This window comes from Dufourea novaeangliae, unplaced genomic scaffold, assembly GCF_001272555.1.
Source record: "Dufourea novaeangliae isolate 0120121106 unplaced genomic scaffold, ASM127255v1 scaffold99, whole genome shotgun sequence".
Taxonomy (NCBI): Eukaryota; Metazoa; Arthropoda; class Insecta; order Hymenoptera; family Halictidae; genus Dufourea; species Dufourea novaeangliae.
Window position 1 is genome coordinate 702,251 of NW_015373982.1, and position 27,032 is coordinate 729,282.

The window sequence follows — 27,032 nt, forward strand, 5'->3', positions numbered from 1 at the left end:
TTTATAGATCAATTCTCCTATGCTCCGTACCTATGTCTATGTAATACGACGTGTGGTGTTAACGTTATTCGGATTCTTTCCAGCAGCAGTTCGTAATATTCCCTATCCGCGCGGCGACACAGGATTCTGTGTGTAATTTAAAGATTTCCGCTTGTTCGCGTTAATACAGTCTCGGTTCTCGCGAGCCTTGAACACAATACGCGCGGATTCGTGCATTATGTAATACAGTGGACTCTTGATATATTGCCGCCCGAGGTATTTTCCGTCCAAATGTATTTTCACGCATACGAATTCGGTGTTCCACCACGTTGCGTACGTCGTCCCCACTAGAGATGGCGTGAACTGCTACTTGTGAATCACGGTGATTGTTCACAGTGATTTTCCGTGTCATTTCTGATTGGTGGAGAAGATAACAACAGTTCTTTGCATGCGTCCCATAACCTGTATATTTTATATTAACGACATAAAAAAAAATGCGAAGTACATCGTATAAACTGTAAAGGAATAATGAGGAATAATGAAAAATAATGTATAAATTAATGATTATATTAAAAGTATATGTTGTATAATTATGGCAAATCATTCTTCCATAATTTCTTTTTTTCTATTAATTTTTAAAAACGCAAATATTAATGTAACTAATTTTCAAAGCATATTGAACACGTCTCTAAGAAATCACGACCATGACCGCGATTCTGCGATCACTGTGATAAATCACTGTTACAGATTTTGCACACTATCTCTAGTCCCCACCAGCACGATCCAGCTGTTGCGTAGACGTCTGGGCTACATCAGAGTTTCGCATGAGAAGTCCTCCCGACATATTGCCGCTTCTGAGAATTTTACTCTCATACAGCCTTGGTCACGGCAATATATCAAGATTCCACTGTATATAGTTGCTTTTACGTCATCAACTGCCGATTAAGGGGAACCGAGTATTCACGAGAATGTAAAGGAACAATTTAGCTGATATCCCGCGAACGAAGGAAAACCGGAATACAAACTGCAAATGATCGCGTTTAGGTTTCGGCTCTGCCTGCTGCCTTTGCACCGTGTGTATGTGTTTCTCAGTTATGTATGTGTGTGTGTGTTGTGATTTTGTGATCAGCAGTCGTAATTATCGAGGATGGTATATGTAGCAACGACGAAACAAACTAACCTATATTTCGTTCGATTTGGGTCTAAGGAATCTCGGTTTCGTTACGGAGCAAAGGCGGGACCGAAATCTAAACGTGGATAAATAGTTAATATATATGCACAAGTCCATCTGCGTAAACCAATCAACATTCTTTTGCTATATGTAGGAAAACGAAAGCCTAACTGTTAAGACGTTCATCGTACCTATTCAACCTCGGATACTCTCTCTCTCTTTCTCTCTATACATACATCTATGTACAATCTTTACAGAAATTTGTGTTTCTTGTCCACCAAACGTTTGTTCGCCGGCATTGAATTACAGACACTTCCAAGTTACCATCGTCGAAACGTCATTCGAAATTAAGTGGGAAATATATAATTTCAAGATTTCCAGTTACGCGAGTAAGCTTCTCAACAACGATAGTCGGATCGTGACAGAGTGCCCGCACGAGGATTGTTCGACAACTTATGTAAAATAAAAAAAAAAAAAAATGAAATAGAAAAAGAAGATATAAAGTATACTTGCACGTTCAATGCAATATCCTCGTTGTTTCCTGCCTTGTATGTTTTGTCAACTTGCTCGTTTAGATTATTAATAATAATAATAATAATAATAAGTAAAAGTACAAGGGATAATAATTATATAGCGAGTCTAAAAATATGGAAACTTTTTTGCCCTACCCCCCCGCCCTTGTCTACGACTCGTATAATTTCTTCGATAATACGTCATTAGTTTACCGATTTCTCCGCGAAGCATGAATTGTCCACTGGTTATAAAGTTCTCTTTTCTTTTCTTTTTTTGTTTATGCACCAACGCCACGGCAACGATCGTTCCATTTGATCCTTCGAAAAGTCGTTTTGCTTTCCGTAATTAATGCCTAATCCTCTACGATTTACTTCTCACCGTTTTGCGTTCGATCGTGATTCTTGCGATAGAAGTAAAAGCGGGCTAACCTTTCGAGTACGACTTTGTTAGTTAAGTAAAGAAGCACGATCCTGAAGGTTCCGAGTCGAACACACGTTTCTAAATATATACCATACATATGTATTTAGTACGTACGCGATAAGTACTGTCGCTCGTTTTTACGCGTGGCTAACAAGCGCCCATCGAAATCATGATTCGATCCTAACCTTTATACCTGTCCTCGGTAAAACGAAACGAACATATAACTGAATTTCGCAGGAGAACACGAACGTGTACATATATCCGGCGAATGATCGTTTTTATCCTATAGACGAGAAATTAATACGTGTAGAATTCACCTATAATACGATACTCGGAATATAAAAATACTTATACGACTACTATTTAACAAACATCGTTCCTACCACGAGGCGTACAAAGTTAAACTAAAGACAACGTCCACTAGTGGATTATAATTGGTAAGATTATTCTGTACCTGGCCGTGTTTCGCGGCTTTTACAAAAACCCAAAATACGTTACGCAACGATATGAGATCGGAAACTGAAGGACACTAAAATCTATGGTAAGTTTTGCTCCAGTTCTTTTTTTTCCTTTCTGTTGGCATTTCGGTCGTATCAGTATCGGACTAATGAGAACCTGTAGCGGTCGAGAACAATGTGCATACATGTGTATAGGCCGTGAACAGAATTCCTGTAAATGTCTCCAAAACCAGAATAATCTTATTTAAATTCGTTTAACGTATAGATTCACGGGCCTATTACTTTTCTCTCTTTTTTTTTGTTGTTACCGCTCGTTTCTTTCTTTCTCTCATTTAAATATACATGCTCCCCCCTTCACCCGTCTAAATTAACGCCTAATATCGTATAGTAATTGTAACAATGTGTTTTCAGCACTCCCATTTGTTAGAAGCAAACGCACAGGCAGCTAGTGATTGGTCAGATGTGTGAGCCTTTTACGATACAACGCTTACCATCTTCTCCGTTTTTGTTTGCCGCTTAAACGTTACAAGTTCGTCGTCGAATTTTATCTATTAAAATGGAATGACGATATGGGTAAAGTTTGATCGTGGTCACGTCGGAAATCATTTCGAAGTACAAAATACGCGCCGATACACCACGGATACACAAAACAAATGAAGGTATTCGGCGTGGAAAATGCATGTTTTTGGTGCTCCGATGATTCAGTTTAAAATTCCTTCGGCCCGACACGCACTGCGAAAACGATTATCAGGTTATTATCAACGTTCATTTTTGTGTATCACCGTGGGGTACTCGGGATAGATTTCGTAGCCTAAAACGAATGACGGCGGTCGATGTAAACACGAGAACAATAAAGGATCCTTCTCTAATCTCGGATCCGTTTAAATTCTATTGCTTATCTATCGAAAAAAAGTCTATCTTTGATCGCGTGACGCACACACGCGCGCTCGTTGGAGGGACCATGAGTCTTGAATGGGCCTAAGGCTCCTGGCGAGTTTGTAGTTAATTGGCTGTAAATGTTTGCGGTTCGATTCGATGCGTATTTATCAACGGGGTGTGGTCTCGTCGCGATCTGTTCAATCGATGATTTACAAATCGAATCTAAATCTCGCGTAATGGTTATTTAAAAATGCCTAAATTGTCTACGCGCACAAGATTCTTCCCCATATAGACCAGTGTATACGACGCGTAACTGGTGAAGCGTGAAGTAACCGTTCCACGCGCAGGGATGTATTTCTTTCGTTCTATAGTTGCCGCGTTTTAGAACGCGTTACCGATTATGCAGGTTCCCGTTCGACCTACCGCCGCGAGATCGGCCCCGAAGCGTCGTTTAGCATCCTTGACGCGGGATACACGTTCTAAATTGTTGGTTCGAGACGCGATGGTGTTGCGTACAGATACGGAACGCGAGTCGAGAATTTATAACAGACGTCTCCGAGTATCAGAGTTTCTGTTGTAAGCGTAAGAACTCGCGAAATATTGACAAGGAAAAAGGCTTGAACGGTAATGTGCATATCGCGCACCACCTCGATCTTTCGATGTGAAAAGACATTATACATATTTGAGAAACGTGATCGTGAGTCGTCGATGACCGTTTTCAGCGGTACAAGATGATGTCCGTTTGCATTATTATCCCTTAGAGAGTTACTACGCGTGGAAAAACGACTCGCGCGATCCCCCGACCGTGGGGGCTGTGTCCAGATGAAAACCGATACCACGAATTTGGATATCGGCGCGTCCGATCCGTCGTCGATATCTAACCGTCAGGGCTTCCGACAGAAACGTTTTAACGAAGAGATCGTAACTTCAGTCTCAGTACGAAGTAGGCGGTCACTCTCAAGAAGAGCAGAAAACCAGCGAGAGCGACTGCGTCCACCCAGAAGACCGCGTCCTGCATCGACATCTCTTCGAGGAACTTCGTCGGGCTCTTGAAGTGGCAGTAGGCGTCGGAACACTTGAGCTTCGCACGATTATAACCGTACACCGAGATCATAGTGCCCTCGAAACTGTACCTGACGTACGAAACGTACGAGAGAAACTTCAGGTACTTTGGAATGGCGTCGAAATTCACGAAGAAACCGGAGAACAGCACGATCGGCACCGACGACACGGGGCCAATGAATACTCCGGTCTGTAAACAGAAAATCGTCTGCCTGTAGTATCGACAATACAAGACACGTATATATATCACCATTATTATTATTAACAAACGTAATATTACCTCGACACTCATCGCTGCACCTATCACTAAACCGATCGACTGAGAAACTAACGCTGTCAATACACATATAGTTAAATACATCATGAATCTATTCGTCTCGAATGGCTGTGACGTCATGAAATACACAATAAAAACGTACGCTATAGAGTACACTATCTGCAACAGAAAAGAATACATACAGAAAACAGAACAGAATGTGCGGGGGGGATACGTATTCACGTTTGAAAGTTTCGTATACAGTACCTGAAAGGGGATATCAGCCAATGTTCTCGCAAGGTAGTACGATTTCACGGAATACCAGTAATTCAAATGCTCTCTCACGAACACAGCCATTTCCACTGGGACTACATACGGAGAAAAATATCGTTAAACAGATACGACTAGATATACCTTCTGAAATCGTGAATGATTGCTCGTTACACCCTACATATATACTTACAAGTGAGAATTGTAGGCATCATGGCGGTGAACATGAGAAACATCACCGTGAAAAACACGCAACCGGCGTTGCTCATCACCTGCGAGGCCTCGTTACCGATGTCGTAATAAATCGCCCCGATGAGAAACCCAACGATTATGTGCGAAATCAGCCTTACTCTCGTTAATGTCTGCAACGACAAAAGATTCCGTTCATAATCGTTAATCTACGAGCTCAATCAGGCACTGACCGCGAATCTGTGAGTGTACACAACCAACCATGTCTCGAATTTGCGACAAGAAGATCCGCTTGAGGAGGATCCAGAATTGGGTGAAACTGTTCGTCGGGAAGCCGACTCTCTGCTCTATACTCTCAGCACTGTCCAGCAACGAGGTCGTGCAAGATATCGGCATATTGATTACCGTTCCACCGTTAGGTTGTTTCACCACGCCGTTTGGTATCAATGCAGTCTCAGACTTGGTCTCCTGTTGCGGTGATACTTTCGCGATATCGTTAGGCACGGTCTGCACGGCATTTATCGCCGCGTGGTGTTGATAGTTGACGCATTTTCCGTTGTTCACAGCCATCACAAGCTTATGCACGCATTCCCCGTGTTCGCCACAGGCTACCTCCATCACTGAGGATCGAACAAAATTTCATCGTGAGATACCAACCTTTTACGAGTTTATTATGTATTGAGATTTCTGTTGCTACCCTCCTCCGCGCGCTTACCATAATCGGCTGGATTGTGATAGCTGGGGCAATCCAAGCTCATCGACGACAAAAACGGTACCAGACCGCCCACGTTCCCTTGATATATACACTGGCCCTCAGCCAAAAGGTACAGGTTGTCGAACATCTCGAACAATCGCGCGCTCGGTTGATGTATCGTGCATATGATAGTCCTCCCTGAAGAAAAATAGATAAACATACCCATATATAGTAAATCATCGATGAGTGTTCGAAGTGTTCTTAGTATTGAGTGTTTAGACGTTAGCCCCACTGATCCAATGAAGATGGTGACCCACCAATAATCATAATCACTGAACTTTGAAGTGAATATTTCGAGATATTGTTATGGGTCACGATTGACCCAGTCGTCGTCTTTAAAACTAGGCAACTACTCTCATTTATAATTTTTTAATCCCAATTTCCCGTCCTGTACATGTATACCAAAGGGGTCATTGCTCGTTAAATAAATAAGTAATAATATTAATATTAGAGCAGTTACCTCCTCTACTTAATGATTTGAGCAAATTCAGACACTGGTAACAGGTGGAGCTGTCCAGACCGGAAGTAGGCTCGTCGAAGAACATCACTGGGGGATTGTTGACGAGTTCCAACGCGATCGACAGCCTCTTTCGTTGGCCACCGCTCAGACAATGCGATTGCGTGTTGCTGGCGTCACTTAGGCCGAGCGTCTCGATGATCTCCTCGATCTGCAGCAATAGTTCGTTAATTATCCCGGGTTACAAATTGTTTGACGCAAAAAGGAAGAAAAAAAAATATCATCGTACCACCACTTTCTTCTCCCTGGCGTCGATATCCTTTCCCAGTTTCAGATTCGCCGAAACCTCCATCGCTTCGTAGACCGTTAGATGCGGCAGCAGACGATCATCTTGCATTATGTACGAGGACATCTTCCGAAATCTTCGGAGATTCCTGTCCTTTCCGTTTATCAGAACGGATCCGCTCAGGTGAGACGTTCTGGAAAACACGTGGAACATATACAGAGTGATACAAAAACAGATTTCATAACTTACAGGTTAGGTAGTACAATTGTGAAAGTATTAATTTTCCAATGCATATTTGTTAGAATTTTTTTTCATCATTTAGTCAGTACAGCATTTCGTAGATCACTGTCTGACTGGTTATACACGATTTTTGTCAGGGCGTCACCGAGTTCTTGACAATAATCGACAGTACACTGTACTATCTACCTTAGAAGTTACAAACCCTTTTTTTTCATCACTCTGTATAACAATTACTCTCCAAGGCTGACGCTTCACTTTATTTTCTTTTCTTAGGGTGGATACTCACTTGTAACCGGCCAACACGTTCATCAGCGTGCTCTTCCCGGCACCAGAGGGGCCCATAATGGCGGTCAGCTCTCCAGACCGAAATTTCCCGTTGACGCATTTCAGAATCGTTTTGTACCCTGCAACGCGAAAAAGGTACCTTGTGACAGCAATTGGTCCGCGTCATGGAACGTTTTTAAGGTCGTGTACTTTTTCTTTTTTTCCATCGACTCCCCCCCCCCGCCCCCCATCGTTTTATAGTCGAGTTCAACTATGAATTTACGTAACGTCGTCACTGCCAAAATAAAGCCCGCGATCTTGCCAAGTTCACACACACACACACACACACACACACACACACAATGTCGTGTGGTGAAATGGCATAGGAATTTGGTTAAAGCCTCCTCTAGGTCTCGCGAAACGAACGAATCCTCTGGGTGACCTCTTTATCAGTGGGTGCAGTTGCACCGCTGAGGTGCATCTGGACCGAAACAGGAATCAGCCTCTACCCCCGCGCTTCTATTGATTCTTTTTAGCCAGGTCGTTCACACACGTGTTCCCGGGCACAAAATGCCAATATGGATATAAGTGTGTGTGTGTGTGTGTGTGTCGTCTTCGATCTCCTTTACTCGATGGATCTGGGGGTGGGTTCTCCCTGGATTTAGTTCGGTTCCGGCTTAGCCGTAACCAATGAACTAGTTTCTCGTGAAATGCAAGTTAACCACAGTTGGCCTACACGCGGTATATTCGACATTTAAAAAAAGAAAAATAAAGAAAATTTTTTTGACGATTTGGATGAAAATTTAATGGCAGATGCACAAAACCGTTCGCGAACAGATTTTCGAGATATAAAATTTGTATCTCGTGTTTTCTTTAAAAAAAATTCTTAAATGTCATCTTTTTCAGCCGGCTAAGGAGAGAAAGGGACCTTAAGGCGAATGATTCATCCACATTGAAATGTGTAAAGATTATTTTCATCATTCACAGATTGGAATCATCATCTTTGATGCACCATCCGAAATGTAAATTTGCCTTTACAAGGTTTCGTTTCCCTCGTCTAAATGTGTATAATACCGTATTTCCATGTTACCTCTCTTTCTCCCCTCGGACACGCTGTACGCCAGATTTTTGAATTCAATGTCAACCGGTGGCCTCTTCGGGAGGTGCGTCAACGTCACTGCCGGCCTCTTGCCATCCTGGCCGGGACTATGGTTCGGTACTTTTCGCGCGAACATGCTATTACTGCACATCGCCGCAACGGCGACACTGTTCGATGCGTTTCCGTTGCAGTTGCAGTGAAGATTGTTTTGAGAGCCACTGCAACACAAAGAACATTACACAATGTGGGCCTGCTTGAACCCTTAGTCGAAATATCGATACTGCATCGCCCATGATTACGTCATATTAAATATCGATATTTGAATTGAAGAGTATCAATATTTCAAATATCGATATAGTATCGCCCATCACTAGTTCGTATGGTTCCCGTGTGATTGCGTAGTTCGCGAAAAGTTAATGTAATAAAAACTGTCTGCGGACCTTGACGCGGAGAACAGTAAAAACTTTTTTGATAGAATCTGAAATACTTATTCGCGTCGAACATTCGTCGTAAATAGATCGTGTGAAGAACAAACAACGATATTCCTTCCTCCGACTCTCGCTCGAGGGTAAAACCTAGAAAGAAGATTCGTTTTTTTTTCTTCATCGAACGTGTCAGTCTAAAATGTACGCTGGAAGCCGTGTCAGTTAAACGCGGCATGGCGGACGTAATTCAATCTTTCCATTTATAGACTCCGTTTTTAAGGTTTCAGCGAAAAAAAACAACCGAATAACAGTCGGACACGTACGATCTACCGAGGCAACAACCGTTTAAATATTAATAATTTTTTATAACAGGCGAAAATTGGCCCACTATACGTTCAAATAACAGAGAGACGACATTATAATACATTTGTTTATCTCTTGTATTCTAATGGGATATGTACCGTAAAATAAGTAAATAAATAAAATAAATAATAAAATTAAACTTAATCATAATTAAGATTAAAAATTTTATTCAATTCTACGTCTTAATTCGCTCTGTCTTATAATAACGAATTGATATCGTATCCATCTGTCCACAACGATTTGCGAATGCAGACGGAGAAAGAAAAAATTCCAAAAACCTTGTCGCGTCGAATTGAGTCATTTCTCGATTGGCTACACCTGATCGCGCGGATTCGAGCCACCTGCGGAAATCGCGGTTCACAAACAACTTCTCTCCGTGTACACGATAAGAATGCTCGTTGCGAAAAAAGAAAAAAGAACAGTGCGTACACACACGTTTTAAACGCCATTGTTCCTCCGGCGTAAAACAATATACATATACAGGGTGTATCAGAAAGCAGAGTACCTCAGATTAACTCGAAAGAAGAAACTTCTGGCAAAAAATGTTGGATACAAAAGTTTTAGGGTTTAAAAAGAGACACCTGACGACGGACTTGATCGTAACACAGGTGTCAAATTTAGAGGTTATTCTGAGGTCTATTTTTAGCACCAGAAATGGAAAAACAGGTTATTTCAATCCCAGGATATGATCACGTATCTGAACGTAAAATTATCCGTTCTTTCTATGTCAAGACTAGATTCTACTATAATGACCTCTAAATTCGATCCTAATATCATGATCAAGTTCATCATCAGGTGTCTTTGTTTAAACCTTAAAACCTTTGTACGAAACATTTTTCCCTAAAATTTCATTCTATCGAGTTAATCTGGGGTACTCATATTTTTGGTACACTCTGTATAACACGTGCACTGCTCGATGAAACGAACAAGGAGGGGGAAGGAAAAAAAAACCTGTTCGCAGAAGTTCCTATGTCTTGAACCACGATCAATGGAAGGACCTTGGGTGCCGTTTTAGACATATTTGGGGGGAGGGGGAGGGGGTGTAGTGCCTGGCTCGCGTGTTCAACCCTTCCCAATCATTCATTGTTTGTGCCCTCCGTGGAAACACCAAACAAGAATTCCGGTTTGGCAGCGGAACGACGAGAGGGAACCGCATTACGAACGGAAAGGTCATGGATCGTATGGAGAAATCCAATAGTTTTGTGCTCGGAACACTACCGATGATTTCATTCTTTTGATTGGCTGCATTCGTTATTTAAACAGCAATCGCCAATTTAAGCGTAATTTAAGCGTAACCCCCCTAGAATATCATTTTTAATTGCGCAAAACGCAAAATGTTATGTAACATCAGGCTATATAACATTTTTCTTTCTATTCTTTTTTAACAAGTTTTATAACTTTGCTATATTACATGTTATGTTATATAGGGTAAACGCAGCTTTAAGTAAATCACCCTATATGAAGAAAACTTCGATCGATCGATCGATGCGCTATTTATACAACGTGCAACTCCCCCGAACATTCATTATTGTTAACGACTTGGAAAAATGTCGTTCTCAGGAGACTTCGAATGGGTATCGCCGATTTACGAGGTCAGGCTATTACCTACCAGCCGCTTTGTACGAAACCGTGTACGGTTACACAATTGCATCGCTTTTTTTATCTATACACCTTTATCTTTGTATTCGCGATGGAGCTTGAGGAACGCTGCTCGGATCACAATGATTCCTCAAAGAAAGACTTTAATCCCCTAAAATATATGTCGCTTGATACATATAGGCTGTCCTTTTCATCCGAAAGAAAATTCGTACATAAACGATCGACGGAGATAAATGTGCTACCAATGCTTTGTGGGAGCATACAGACCTAGGACAACTAAAAAGGGGTCGATTTTTGTGAATCTTTTAAGAAGAATCTAGGAGTTTTTTTTTGCTATTGGAATGTCGATACATTGAACAATTTTTACAAATATTTAATATAATTTATTGTACTGATTTTAAGTATTCTAACTATAAGGAAGGTTCAGAGAAATATTTTCAACCGTTAAGTAATGTTGCCTAAATTGGACCAAAAGTAGTTGCCTAGATTGGACTCCATAGAGGGTGTCCCACCTAACTCTGCCACCCTAAATTATTCTCTTATTTGTCACGATACAAAAAAATGGTTCGAACGAAAGTTAGTGCATTTTAGGGGGGAAATTAGGCTATGAGATTGAAGGTCATCTCAAGGTCATATCTTCTGAGATTTCTCTAATGGTACGTTTTTTTTAAATGGAATCCCCTATTTTTTGGTACGCCATTACAACGAGGAGATCAAAACGTGACAACTCTGAAAATGCCGATTGGCCCAGACATTTATGACATTTTGTAAAGTAATTTATTAAGACCCAAGCAAAAGTTGATTAAAAATTACAAAAATCTTTTTTTTACAAAAAAAAAAAACTTCCGTTGCGTTTACCTGAGGACCGCATTGTTGAGGTTCTCCAAATGCAGCGTGGGCGGAGGGGATTTAATCGTCACCTGGTGGCTTCCGCCAGGTATGAATTGCACCTGTTCATCGCCACTGTATCTAGGTCCTCCAGCTACGGTGCTCAGTGTGAGATTCTTCAAATCCGACATCATATGCTGATGCTGAAACGATAAACATTGCCGATTCAATTTTTTACCTAGTCCGTCGACAACTTGTTGGAATTAGAATCTTTTTCTTGTGTATCGGAAATACAGTCATGTCTCGATGAGTGCGACATACTCAGCTCCGCTTCGGAGCACTCATGGCAAGGCAGAAAAGTTTTCAGCCGCTCATACATTCTTTTCTGTTTACGCTTTTTTAATTGGTCCCCCCAGTGGTGGGAAAAACGCGGTTGTTCGTGCCGCACTCATCGAGGGATCGCTGTATTTGGAATTCGAAAGTATCGATATTAAGCAGATAAAATACAATGCAATATAACATAATACTGTACAATAAGAAACGTACAGTAAATCGAAATCCAACATAATTTCCGCCAAAAGCAGTATTATAATTTCAGTTATCGTCAAATGAGACTCGTAAGTCATTTTGACGGATTTGGTAGCTCCAGTGTTTAACCGAACATTTCTGACTGTAAATAATTCGCAGACCAACGAAAAAAATAAAGAAAAAAAAGGCTGTTTCGACTGAATCAAATAAAATATCACAATCCACATTACTCTTTCCAAGTGCATTTAAAAGCAAGGACTTCGGAACTGAGTCCGTGGACAAAGAGCTTTCCTCCTTTTTTCTCGTTCTCTACCTCTGCATCACCGGTTTCCGTTCGATTCAGTCTTATTGCCGTGTCCATTAACGTCGGGACAAATCTTAACATTATCTGCTCACGTGGCTGGAGAAGTGAAATACCATAGACATCGTTGCTCTACATTTTAAAAAATCGAACCGACCTCTGAATCTTACCCCCTTTTTTGCGTGAATTGCACCCCTATGTCATGACCAAGATCACCATCAGATGCTTCTTATTAAGCACCAAAATTTTTTGTTAATCTGATGTATTCATCTTTTTTGGTACACCCTGTATGTAACTTCAATCGTAGGCTTATCTGTTGATTTCTCTTGTCGCTATATAAACTACTGTTACACCTCGTCGAGGACCCGCGACATGTGGACACGAGTACCAATCAAGATAAGAGGGTCGAAATATGTGACAATAGACGGTAACATTAACACTGTCTTGTACAAGATCGATTGAAGTGGACGGCAAATAATCATCTTGAACTATTCGATATATAATAGCAGCGCTGTTCCTGGGTTGTTGGCCGCCCGGGTGTAAAAACAGTATCACAGCCCTGATTAATTTAATATTATTCAATTAAGAATTTGATATGCAGTGTTTACTTTTATATATATACATATATATATACATAATACAATATTTATTTTAAATAAAACCATTTATTTTTCAAGGATTTTTGTTTCATTTTATGAAAATAAAAATTAAAAAATACTTTTATTTTCATAAAGTAATTTTTATTATTTTCATAAAATGAAACAAAGATTCTTGAGAAATGAATGGTTTTATTTCAAATGAATATTTTATTCCACATTAAGTACGAAACTAACGCATAATATTTGTAATAATGATGTTAGGGTTGACAAATAGCGACCATTAATTAACTACACGAATTTAATCCACCAAATATATTATTATTCTGACTAGTCCAAGTTTTACAGATAGTGAACGATCCCACTACCTGCACCCCCGCCAGGAACGGCCCTGTATAATAGTATAACACGTTGATACTTTCTCAAAGACGATTATGTAAATGATGAGATTTTCCCTATTTTAACGTGCCTCGATACTCATCGACGATGATGAGCACAAGTAATGCCAAAGATTGGCCGTACGCCAAGAAAGAGACCCGTTCTTTGCAAAAGAATCGAACAGATGTGAGTTTAGGCTTTTCCTATTTCCGGATTCGTTAACGATTTCCCGAAGTAGTGTTGCACAACTACGAAAAAAACTTCGCCAATTTCAAAAACGTTAGCGTTATCGTCGATTCGAACGATTGTAAGTACAAAGTATAGAAAGATATGATAACGAGTCTCACAAATCCCCTAGGAATTTTATACAATATTCTAAAATAGAAAAGATTAACGACGAGCACGATGTTACAGTCATGATTATGGAAATCTTGTGTGTTGCCTCTAGAATTCGAGCTCGATTTGTTCGATGAAAATCAATAGAAGTTAACGCTTCGTCCACACACACTGACTCGACCGGCCGAGCAGCAGCGTTAACATCAATCAATTATCATGTGGCCAATTTTAAAGTGTCCACATTTTTCAAAATTTGTCCATAAAGAGGACAAATAGGACTATATCCTCATTCTTTTTTCAAATTTTTCAATAGTGCTTCGCTATTATAAAATTGCATTTCTGTCAAAACAATTGCAAAATAAATAGTTAAAAGGTATTTATAAGAACTGAAATAATTTTTATGAGATTCCCTTATGTCTCCTCTGTAAGCACCCAGAAAGCTCATTTCTATCAGGTTATTAGTTTAACAGTTATATTTTGTTGAAAAAAGGTTAACATTATACTTCAAACAGCTGTAAAATCAACAATTTGAAACATTTTCGAAAGTCCATCGGTATACGTTTATACACAATTAAAGACTGTAACATATCTAAGTTACAACAAAATCCGAAATGTTACTCCAAAGTGTCCCATTTCACGTGCAATCACACCTATATACCTTTTTTGTCGTGTGTTGTTTCATCGATAAAGATAACTATTTCAATCACGCCGAACACAAGGAACTCACGAGGATCCCGCCTGAACAGGAAAGAACCGCGAAAATTCAAAATCGAACGAAAGACCAGCGAAATCGTCGACAGCGTGACGGATCATCGACCACGGTTTTGAAACGCGCGCGAACACGTGTAAGAAATTCCACCGACCACCACACATACACTCACATGTGACTACTATACAGCACTACACTCGCTATCACTCGTGAACGAATTTTATCACACACGCATATATATGCAAGGCGGCCTCGGGAGGGTTCAAGTGTTTTTTTGTCTACATCAAGACGATTGGTCATCGACATCGATAAGCCTTTGAAATTTCATGTCGATCTCGATTGCTTTATCCGAAGTAATTGCCGGCTAAAGAATAAATCAACGAAATCTTGGATCAGGTGCGATGAGTTTTAATGTCATCGAAATTGATAATCGATCGGAACCCAAGACGAATGGCCACAGAACACACGCGCCTGTTTAACCCTAACCTACCCTCTACGTTTTCACATTGATTTACGTATTGAATCAAAAGTACTAGGTTGTTGAAGGTCAAGATGGTTATAAGGATCGTATGGACTATTTTTATCGTTCGGCCAACAAACTGACTACACTAGACGACGGTCTTTGTATTACGAAAATGATTGGAAAGGGTGAACGGCCTGGCGTTGGCGTCTGTCATCGTTGGTTATTACATAGTACAGTGTATGGGCACTTCCAGGCGACGAACATGGGGGGGGGGCGTTCGACGAGAGTCGAAAGAACCGCAAGCCGGCTAGCGATTCAATTCGCATGAATTTCTTAATGGACACGTGTAACCTGAAATGGTTGCCACGACAAAAGCGTGCTCGTTAGAACATCGATCCAACCGCCTCCGCATGTTCATCTCATTTCGCCTCGCGGTTATCGAATTATTCTCATCGTTTTCGTACCGAAATTTTCCAACAATTTTACCGTCCACGTGTTTTGCAACGACATCTAGGAACGTATGTATATGTCTCCCATAGAATCGAACTGTCAACGAACGGATCGTCGTATTGTAGAACACTGTTTTGCATCGAAAGGATCGAGCCCAGCGCCAAGAAGATCACGTCAGTTTGTCAATTTACGTTGATAGTGGGGGATGAATAATATGACACATAATTCATGGGATTCGTAGGATGTGTTTCCAATTCTTTTTCTCGAAAGTCATCGTAGATAATGTTACGTTGGTAAAAAGATCGCACCGAGGATCAACTAGCGTCGCCACTGCGATTCTCAACGGGTAGAGGGAAACACACGTTGAGAAGATTCGTGAAAAATAACTGGGTCATCGTGTAATATGCAAACAGGAGAACGCTCGTCAACCGTGTTCTCTGGTCTCTGTAAAAATGATTAAATTGTTCGACACCAGCTCGTTGTTAGTACTACGCTATACTTTTGTAAACACCTCAGCGATTCGAAGTGACAGTGGCAAGAAGCATTGAAACGGAGAAACAGAGAGAAAGAAAGAGACTAAATCAAGTAAAGTCTCTATTCGTAGAGAGATCTCTAGTATCCCTAGGAAACAAAGAAAACCGTTTAACCCTCCAGATGGAATCGGAATTTTCAGGCTGACCACAGGATTGACAAAAAAAAAACGGTGTCCGTGAAATCGGTTACAGGCGATAACAAAATCCGACTCACCATAGGTCGAATGTAGATTTAAGTATACTACCAGCGTCCGGATTCATACCCCAAGGATGACGCTGCTGTGTGCATCCTCTGCTTCTACGCCCGTTCCGTCCTCGTCTCACCCTGAACACAGTGTGCTTTCTCCCCCGCTCCCCTAGTTTTCAACGAAGATTGCAGTTAGGATCACACAACAATGAAAATAACAGCAGTTGTGGCTATTGACGTTCTTCCTTTCTGTATCCCGATGTACACACACACACACACGTGATACGCTTTTAATCCTCGCCTTTGTTTTCCCGACGATCGATGATGAGCTGTTTTCCGAATTGCGAGACGGTAGCATTCGTTACCCGAGGGTCGAAGACGGTACGGCGCACGATCTCGATCAGGTTGTTCGATTAAATATAACACAATGCTTTATAATATGTTGTACCACCACGCGTAGAACGCGTTGACAAATCGTATCGTGACGCGGCCAACCGACCCGCGGTACGAACTACAACTGACAGCCCCACAGAGTGGCAGAGAGAGAAACGATCCGCGGGTTGACGACGCAACACACTCGTCAAGAATCAGCTGTGTCCCCCCGCTGCTAACACTCTCTCTCTCTTTCTGTGTGCGCCACCGTTCGCCTCCGCCAACCAAATGAACTGAGAGAGAGGCTATCCCGTGCTCGAAACCCAGGAACGTCCACGGGATAATTGGGGCCCTCGCGTGGTGTTTCACGTGGATTCTATCATACATATCGCACACTTGCAAGAAAACTGTCACAAGTCGAAAATGTGTAACTTTTCAGGAGAGCGAAAAGAAACTGATTTATTTACGTAGTACTTCATACATTAACCAAAGTGACATTACAACTTGTGACATCTTTCTGGATGATGGAACTATTTACGTGTTGGAAGACATTTTTTTTGTGACACTTTTCTTGCCGTGGTGCAATATGTATTCCGATGGATAGCGTGTAACATTACGGATAGCTCTATTGTTTCATTATGGATGACTCAGGATGTTTCTTCTCGACGTCAATCGTTTGTAAGGTCTTTTTAGATCGCACGGAAACCCGTTGATTCTGGTAACAACCGCTCGTGGCGATTCCATTTTAACCCTCCAACTGTGAGCGATTTTTTCATATTTCTCGGTACAAAATCACGAGCAAAATTTGTATTTTGTGTATCAGACTTTTAATGCGACACAGAAAAAGATTAATTGAAACAAGTGGGAACAAAAGGAAATATTTTTATTGTGAAATAATGACACCCTATATTCGAATACATAATAAAATTTATTCGTAGGAAGTAACGTTTCCTGATGTTCGGATACTCTGAAAATTCAATTCAATGCGACAATGGCCCGCCGAAATTAAAACAGAGTACAAGTAGAACGTGATTTCGACAAAAGGTAGAAAACGAAAATAAAGAGTCCCCGTTCAGGAGTTTGAATTCGATAATTGTTCCCTGACAATTCTTCGATTGAATCTACTCGGTTGAACAGAAACTACGATTTTCTCAAGACTCTCGGAACCACGAACAATCATACATTTCATTAAACGTCCACGATCCTGATTAACGCTCGGAAATTCGCGAATCAAGAAAAACCCGATGACTAAGAAGTTTTCTTCTGCTATGTTATTGCCGGGAGGCGGGCGAACAGTGTCTGTCCGATGTCATGATACTTGTGTTAATTCAAGGATCATCTCGCAATTTTCATGCATGACGCGCGACAATGTTTGAAGGCCTCGAGGATAATTCTTATGCTCATCGAACGACAGGAAGCGAATAGTATACACAGGACTAAGCTCCCATTTAAACTGTCCATTTAAATCGTCCGTTTCCCCAGCTGGGGGAGTCGAAACAGGGTGGCACGTTCCTGCCGGTATTCCTCGCGCATGCACGGACAATGTACTACAGCGCGCAGTAGGGTCGAGATTCCCGCGAACGGTTCCGTAAATTTCAACCTAGTCGCGTACGCGATCCTTGTTCCCCGCGGCGAAAGAGTGGGGATAGGGTGAAAAGAGAAAGGGTAATCGAGGGCTTGCGTTGGTGGGACCGAGAGGGTGGATATACACATATATATGTACACAGAAACAACGGAGTGGCGGGTCGTCTGCGGGAGGAAGCGGGAAAGGGAGAAACGGGGGCGATGGAGAAAGGAGGAATAAGTTTACCACATGCTGCGGGTCGATACTCTAGCACCAGCCACTCGACGCTCGGTGCAAAGGCACCGGTGAGTACGTTAGCACCGAGGGAACTGTCTTGCTTGACTCACCCCTCTGGGTGCGAAGAGAGAGACCGAGCGAACACGAAACACACGGCGAGCGGTAGGACAAAGCGCGACGCGGTGCACTTGTGAATGAAGATCGAACTTTAGCCTGACTACTGTGGGGTTCTGACGCATGCACTATCTATTCCACGTCGCGTTTTCCAGGTACATGTACGCGGCTACTGGATGTCCACATGAGCTTACGGGTGTATGTATATTTACGTGCTGGTTCCTTGTACGATTGGATCGTGACGGGAGGCTGATTGCCATCTGGGATACACGTAGATATATTCGAAAATTGTTGGTGGACAGAATTTTGGGAATTAGAATACGCTTATATCTGGAATACGATGTCTGTTACCCACTCGCTAATTCTATTTGTAAACAGGCACAGATGGGCTGTTCGTTACTTACCTATGTTCATAACCATCTTATTAGTCGTCTATTTATCGAATTTGTATGGAATGATTTCGAGCAGTGGGATTGATATTGTACTGCAGTTTACTATTTATGTGAAATAATGTTATTTTCTACGTTTTTCACTTGTTTTTGGAAAAGAGTTACCTTCTTCTGGACTCCAAGGCCAGAATTCAAATTGCTTCAGCATGATTTCTTTTATTCTTTACCAAATACACGAGGAAAAATCCAGTTGCTCTCTGGTTGGTCTTGTGTCTGGAATTCAGTGAACCATCAAGAATATTGCAAAGATATACGAACGCAAGTAACGGAGCAAGAACTGTATACATATAGATATCAATAGAGATTTCTCGGTTAGAGTCAAATTGCACGGCCACTGGCGAGATAATAATCGACGTTTTCTACTCTTTCGCGATGAAAGTACGTTGCAGTTTCTCGGGGAAACGAAATGAAATTGCACCGACAAAAACCGCATACTTGAGCTAGTTGTAAAACGTTAAAATAAAATCGAGTTGAATTTTATCGCAGAACTCTTCGGTTTCTGCTTACACGCCCATAATACTCGGGCAACAACGCGTAGAATTTTTCTTTGTTCTGCGCTTTATTTCGACCATTCTGCGTAAAACCAAGGCAACAAGAGGGAGTCTGCGAGTGTATGCCAGAACTTTGATTGGAATTCGATCTTGCAAATTTCTCGTGAGCTTTGACTCGAAATTTCGAATTCTCGCCACAAGATAACGGGGAAATGCAATTAAGGAGATCGGGGAAAAAACCGTGGAAATCATTCCGAGAGGAATTTTCTGTCTGATTCGAAGTGTCTTCAGCCTTGCGTGTCGATAGAATTCCAACTGTGGACTGTCTGTCTCTTTCTCGCGCTCAAAGAATTCATCTAACTGACTCACGATCGGTAGCAAAACTGTGAGACTGTACGAATGACAATAAAAATGCAATTGAATATTCCCTGGAAAGGCGTATAGTATGCGTGTGTATGTATTTCGTAGAAGCTGTTCACCCAGTGTGCCTAATGTCTGCTGAATCAGGCATCGACACCGTGAACTTCTATGTAAAATTTATAACCAACGTGTGTAGCCTGAGTGGCTAATACATTTGTCGTTCCAGATATATAGGGTGAACCAAAAAAAGGGTTCATAACATTCAGGATAGATAGTACTCGTTAAATGATGAAAAACAGTTCTAATCATTTAATGATATAAAGACGGCTTGCGCGATGTTTTCGATCGTTCTACTTAGACAAGCTGTTTTTCTTTATCAATTTATAATAGCCCCGGTCGAAGTTCGACAAGCGAATGCATCCTTTTCCTGAGTCATCTCGATAGTGTCACGTTTCCTTTCGCGTCTCTGGCTATCGGTGACGGAAGTCTCGATACTAAAGGCAGTGCACGCGCACCAAACAGCATCATATTTACGATGATCCGATAAATAAGTTGTAAATTGAATTACTTAAATGTTCCGGTTTAACGTCGCGTGTCGCGACCACGTGAGAAAGAGGACGTGTATCGATCCGACTTCACATGTCGACTCTCGGATTTGTATTTAGGAATGTTCGATTCCGATTCGATTCTTCAGAAGATCGATTCTCTTCGGTAACACGCCACTGCCGTGTATAACACATACACTAACGGCCAACAAAATGGGACCAGGGTTCATGATCGATGGAACAGTAACTCATTATTAAAAATGAATTGAAGTTACTGTGTCAGTAGTAGTCAAATACTGAATCACATATATAAATTACTTCCCATCAGTTTTAACATTTCATTAATTTCTTGTAGAATAATATTTTCCTCTTTCTTTAATTACCAGACCTGGTCCCATACATTTGGCCGTTAATATATGTCCTATATATGGTAGTCACGTGTTACACAAGAGAATCGATCTTCTCAAGAATCGAATCGAAATCGAACATCCCGAGTTTGTACAGAAAACGGATTCCGGTAAAAGCGACGGGTGTAACACTCGTTCCGGCCAATTTTTGCGTAATCCAAACGCGCGTGTGTTTGCCTGCCACCTGGTGATCTATTTCGGGAGTTTAACCGTCTCTGGGTTAAAATCGTCGCCAAAATCTCATCGTAACCCGCGTGCACCCAGATCGTACAATGGGCGAAAATAGCAGTGAAAACGCTCGATTCGAAGAGTAAAATACTTTTCCGTATTTCACGTAGCTTTGCCAAAATTAACCGACTATGCGTGGCATATGAAAACACATCCTATCCCTTGAAACCCCCGTGTGCCCCCCCGCGTGTAATTCGCTGACTTGTAGACTGGATATTAACCTAACGCGGATAAGGTTCGTTCATTTTGCTCGTGTTTCGCTGAGTTTCACTGAAAAACCAACGGAATGTACGCGGCGCGCTATAATCTTCCACCGTAATTTTCAATGATCTTGTTCCATCCTCCTCTGTGTATCTATATCTGTTCGCGTGTTCTATATAAAATCAGATCCAGCAGAACATTATCTCCAATGATTTTTATTTACCCTTTCTGCTGTTTCACCGTCGAAGAAAATCTCCAAACTGGTTTAGGATAGCCACGAGTGTGTCTTTGAAATAAATGTGCACCAACTAACAAGAATAAAGTTTTTATTCAAACAAAAACAAGAACTAAACAATCACAAACAATAACGAAACTATAACAAAACCAAACAGTTGATAAAAAATAAGTAATACAAAAATAATGAAATTATGAGGTATGGGACGTTGTTAACAGTTCAACGGTTGACGATGTTCTGTCCCAAACTGTCCGTTTCCACCGTCTTCCCATGGTTACCCGAGAAAACACATGTCTCGTTTTCCCAGGACTTTCCCGAAAAAGAGAAAGTTCTCCTTCAAGCACTTGGGAAGACGGCGACGTAATTCGAACCTACCCTGAACCTCTGCCATGCAGATGTTATAGCCTGGTAGGCAAAAATGCAAGGGAACGCCGAAACTGTAAAGGTCTGCTACACTGGTTTCCACAGGGTTGTACTTGTTTTTACATGCTCGCGAATTGAAGCTCGTTTCGAGCAAGTATAATTTTCGTTTAAAGGTTGTTCGTATTTGCGATTTCTTTTGTTGTTTTCTTACTCAGTGGCACAATGTCACGCGATACGTCGATTTTCGACGCAGCCGATTTCGATTCCGCATCGAAGTCATTTCGACGCATGTACGTTAAAGGGAACATTGGCTTCTCATGGGCTCCTCGATGAAATCCCCTATATCGCCTATACTCTATACATACCGTGATCTGGCGTCTATCGGTGTCGGTCTGATTACCAGGGCTCATTATTCGTGTCGCATGGTTTGGTGCAGCTGCACTCGGCTTAACGTCCGCATCGCGAAAGGCGAATACCCCACTTCAATTAGATGCATTAGAACAAAGGAATCTGGCATCAGATCGGGGCGAGAGACGATAGATACTGTGTCTGTTCAGTCCTGTTTGACGGATACGTAACGCTTAATCTTGTATACGCTTAACATCGAGAGTTTTGCAACCAAGACGCAACGAGATGCATCGTCGTTATAATATCCAAGATAATCTGAAGTACATAAAAATGCAGTATGCAACTGGCTATGACTGGACTAATGCTATGTTTTCTCGGAGCATGGTTGCGTCATGAAATCACGAACCGTGTGCCACAAAGTCCGTGAGGCAAAGAAATTCATCTCATCTGTGATGTTTCATTCTTTTATCGCAATTCGTAATGCTTGTTTCTTCCGTACGGCTACGCGATGTTGTTCTAAACGAAAATAGTTTCTAGTCCACTGACATAACCTGACTCACCCGTCTTGCAACATGCAAGTAGTAGATTGGGAAGATTGCTCTATATTGTTGACTTGCGCGACCCGTTATAAATAAATAAGCGTTGTAACCATTGGATTGATACAGAGTAGCTTAGGATTTTAAACAAAAGATGGCAACATATAACTGTGCCTATATGCTATGTATAGCATACATACACGAACAGTAGCAACCCCTTTTATACTGTCCGCTAAAATCACGTTAATATTTGGTTCAATCGGAGATAACGATATTGTCACCAGGTGTCCTTAATCGTGAACTAAGTATGTTGACGCGGAGTGATCTTTCTATCAATGATATTTATCAGTGATTAGAATCACCCGGCGTTCAAACAACAGAAGAATTTATTTAGAGATACCCATTTTCCAGGTGTTTTCAAGGTAATCTAGAGTTACTTACAAACATGGGAATTCTTTCGCTGAATCTATCGTGTAATTTTACGCCCCGTAATATATTATTCGCATTGAGATATCTATAATGTAAATTTTGGTTAAACTCTTATCAACATAGTTTCGAGCGATTCGCAGACTCGTGGTATCGTTCTGTTGACGATTCACGTTGAAATGAATGAGCGACGGAAGAGAGAAAGAGTAAAGTTTCGTGACAGAGGTCGCGATTAAACGCTTACTCATACGTAGTAGGCGCTACGGACTTTGGCGTTCAGTACCGTGTCCATTGAAAAGAGTGTTTATGGGGGTTCGCAACGAATGATTTAATAAGGTATCGGGAAATGCCTCGTGATTATGGGTCATCGAAGATAGACGGAAGCCAATAGGAAAATTCGTCCGTTCTTTGGCTACGAGCGTGACGAGACGAGAAAAAAGCAGCTATAGGTACTCGTGAACGGTAGCACGCAGATAGATGATTGCACGAGTAAAGCAAGACAATACAACAGAGTGAAAGATAGAGAGAGAGAGAGACAGAGAGAGCAAAGGTAAACTTGCAGGACAGTACATAGAAGGGATGCGTCGAAATCGGCCGTAACTCGATCAGCCTGCTAATTTACGCAGAAATACATATTCGCAATGTTTGAGCCCACGGAACAGGGAAAGGTGAGAACCTTTTGTATGCAATTATCAATCGTGCAATTATTTTCCTTCTCGTAAAATTGCCTGAATCGAATGTCCATGCTTTGTCGTTTTTGAGAATGACGTACTTCAAACATCCCATCCACATGCAATACTTGTGGTATGTCAACAAAATCTCAATAATATGTTCTATGCAGATCTACGAACGACTAAAAATTATTCGTTTTTATCGTTGAATTAGTTATACGTCATTGTCATCTCACGATTGGATAAAATTGCTCTATTCCATTCGTTAAATGACGTCAGTGAGGTTAGGTTGGTGGTATTTATATTATTTCATATTCGCATGAGCTGCACATTAGGTTCCTTTTACTTCGTTTTTTAATTCATTTATGATCAGTCGCGTATTCTAGTGAAATAATTTTACTTGTTGATTCTACTTAGGATTTGTGTATCCATACTGGAGTTGTACTCCGGGGAGCAAATGCAAGGGAAGATGAGGTTCACAGTCTGGGAACATTAAATATTGTTGAATACGTAAGCTATTTGTACAACATTTAGTAGTATCAGTTGCCATAGACAGTCTGGAATATCCACTCTTAAAATTGCAGAGTTTTGGTAAATGCATAGAATGGAAGCCTATAGAGGATTCTGTAGTTTCTGAAAGCCAAGATCAAGATCCAGAGTGGTCTTTGGTAAATACACACACCAGACGTACTCGTACCTCATCCGAAGGACCGGATTCCCTTGGACGTACAAGGATAGTCAGAATTTTGTTTTCTGATTTAAATTCCTTTCGTATAAATCATGGAGGACAACAGCTTATATTTATGCAAAAGGATGGTACCACATATGTTGCCTTCTTTCAACTATCTAATGCAGAAAGTTTTGTAAATTCTTTAAAAGGATTCATTAAATTCGTAAAATCTCGTACGAATAAAAATTTATACCTTGTAGTAGACGAAGTTCAGTCTGTATTGAGTAAATCATTCGCTGAGTTAGATATATTTCAAGAAAATACTTCAGATTATGTTTGGAAATTTGTAAAGAATCTACATGACCATCCGTATGAAACAACAATGGAAGCATTTAGTAAACTAGCAGATATTTGGTGTGAGTGTCTAAAATCGATATATTGTAACATGGTACCTGATGTTTTAAAACATTTTATACCAAATTTAAATTATAGTATACAAAGAAACAGCTAAACGTCCTGTTGAGGAAGCTGTTGCAGATATATTAAACAGTTCATTGTCAATCGATGTACCCCATCCACCACTGTCTGTGGGTTCTGGGGATGAATACGAAGTAATAGGAGAGCATGGATTAGGAGTGGTATTACCACCACGACCAGCTTGTCCGAGAGGTATAATAGGGATAGTTTTGCTGAAAATAATTTTATATGAAAATATATAAATCTATGTCATTATGATAGGCACACCACTGTCACAAGAACAATGGAACAAATATAAGGACCCAGAGGGGAGGATTTCAAATCCTCAGGAAGTAAAACAAGTTATTTTTCGCGGGGTTTGTACATAAGATTTAAATTTTAATTTTATTATCGTAGATAGGAATTTATTAAAACAATAGAATAAAATGTCATTAAGAAATTAATACGACTAATTGGAAATTGAAGCAATGGTTAAAAATTTGTAGGGTATTGCACCGTCGTTGCGATTTGAAGTATGGAAGTTTTTATTAAATTATTATCCATGGAATTCGACGCATATTGAAAGATTAGAATTAAAGAAAAAAAAGACTGATGCGTATTTCATGATGAAATTGCAATGGAGGTCTATGACTCCCGTGCAAGAGAAAAATTTTTCCGATTATCGGGACCGAAAAAGTTTAATAGGTAACGCATGCAAGTGATAAAATTAAATAAGTTCACTTATATCACAATGTAACTCAGATTTAACGGCAGCTGTTACATACAACATAAATTTCAGAAAAGGATGTTAATAGAACGGATCGAACGCATCCATACTATACGGGCGATAACAACCCACATTTAGCACAATTATACGATATTCTCATGACGTACGTGATGTACAATTTCGATTTAGGGTATGTTCAAGGAATGAGTGATCTTCTAAGTCCTATTTTATGTTTAATGGAAAGTGAAGTAGACGCATTTTGGTGTTTTGTTGGATTCATGGATAAAGTGGTATGTTTTACATTGATATTTCGAAATGTACAATTCATAAGGTATATTAACAAATGGGATTGTTATGTGTAAAACAGAGTAGCAATTTCGAAATAGACCAGGCTGGAATGAAAGCTCAGTTATGCCAATTGTATGCATTATTGAGTACTACAGATCCGCAATTAGCGACTTACTTGAGTAAGCACGATTCAGGAAACATGTTCTTTTGTTTCCGTTGGCTCTTGGTTCTATTTAAACGAGAGTTCAACGCGGTCGACATAATGAAATTATGGGAAATATTATGGACTGACCTACCCTGCAAAAATTTTCACCTGCTCTTATGCGCGGCCATATTGGACACAGAAAGAAGTATGCTTATGGAGAATCGCTATGGGTTCACAGAAATACTGAAGGCAAGCATATAAAATGGAGACAGTTTTCGAAACAGTTTTTCAATAATTAATTCATAATATGCTTTGCAGCACATAAACGATCTTTCGCTTCACATCGAGTTACCTTGGACATTATCCAAAGCGGAGGGTATTTATTATCAACTATTGTTGGTGGCAGACCAGTTACCTGATAACATCCGCACAATAATTGGACTCGAACCTTTAAATAAAACGTTAACTAGCGATACAGAAGACAGCAGCGAAGCTTCTGGCACCAACGTCGTGGCTAATGGAGCTAATAGCAATTCCAGAAGGAACAGTACAGAGAGTGACAACGTTAAGTTAGGAAACAATGAGGTGTCCTTTGAACGTGGATTAAATTTATCGTACATGTGAGACCAGGAGCAATCGTTTATCATGATTTGAGAACCGTGTTGTGCACCGCAGTCAATTTTGCAAGACTTACACTCTTAACGGACGTTTGTAGTTCTGCTTTTCACGGAGAACGTGCGCGTTTTTCGTTAGAACAATACAGTGAAGCGTATTTCGGCTCCCATTGAACATTGCCGTGTGCAAACGGCAACTTTGTATGAAATAGGCGTATTTTATAATGATGTCTCGTATACTGTATACCGAACGAATTGTTTTGGATCGGAATGTCTTGATCATTGTACTTGGAACTTCGTTGTGTAAACGTCAAATATTACCTCGAATTTACGAAGTTACAGCGAGAACTACGGTTAATAGCGTTGAATTTTGAGATATTTATGAAATTCACTGTAATTACGAAGAGATTATAGACACGCATACTTAGGAAATAAGGGGTAGTTTCGTACAAATCATATTTGCTTAACCATACCTTCGATGCACGTTGAATTTGAAATAACGTGCTGTGACAGTTCATGTGGTATTTTCATTGTAATCGATGTTACGAGCTCGTGTCATTTTCACTTATGGTCAAAATATCTTTTTCAGACT

General features: G+C 40.7%; 2 protein-coding genes across 2 annotated transcripts; one reads left to right on the top strand and one right to left on the bottom strand.

The window, feature by feature from the left end:
• Positions 1–4,235: 4,235 nt before the first annotated feature.
• Positions 4,236–11,709, bottom strand: LOC107187173 (ATP-binding cassette sub-family G member 4-like). The gene is made up of 11 exons (XM_015575187.1): positions 11,543–11,709; positions 8,289–8,515; positions 7,221–7,338; positions 6,698–6,887; positions 6,412–6,619; positions 5,913–6,089; positions 5,459–5,817; positions 5,202–5,370; positions 5,006–5,106; positions 4,763–4,918; positions 4,236–4,672 (listed from the first exon to the last, which is right to left on the bottom strand). The coding sequence occupies exons 1-11, from the start codon at positions 11,704–11,706 to the stop codon at positions 4,328–4,330; spliced, it is 2,214 nt and encodes a 737-aa protein (XP_015430673.1). The 5' UTR covers positions 11,707–11,709; the 3' UTR covers positions 4,236–4,327.
• An 11,429-nt stretch (positions 11,710–23,138) lies between these two features.
• Positions 23,139–26,928, top strand: LOC107187197 (TBC1 domain family member 15). Its single transcript, XM_015575222.1, has 9 exons — positions 23,139–23,537; positions 23,958–24,050; positions 24,125–24,626; positions 24,703–24,879; positions 24,949–25,043; positions 25,173–25,371; positions 25,466–25,683; positions 25,761–26,075; positions 26,145–26,928. The coding sequence occupies exons 1-9, from the start codon at positions 23,511–23,513 to the stop codon at positions 26,448–26,450; spliced, it is 1,932 nt and encodes a 643-aa protein (XP_015430708.1). The 5' UTR covers positions 23,139–23,510; the 3' UTR covers positions 26,451–26,928.
• The last annotated feature ends 104 nt before the right edge of the window (positions 26,929–27,032 follow it).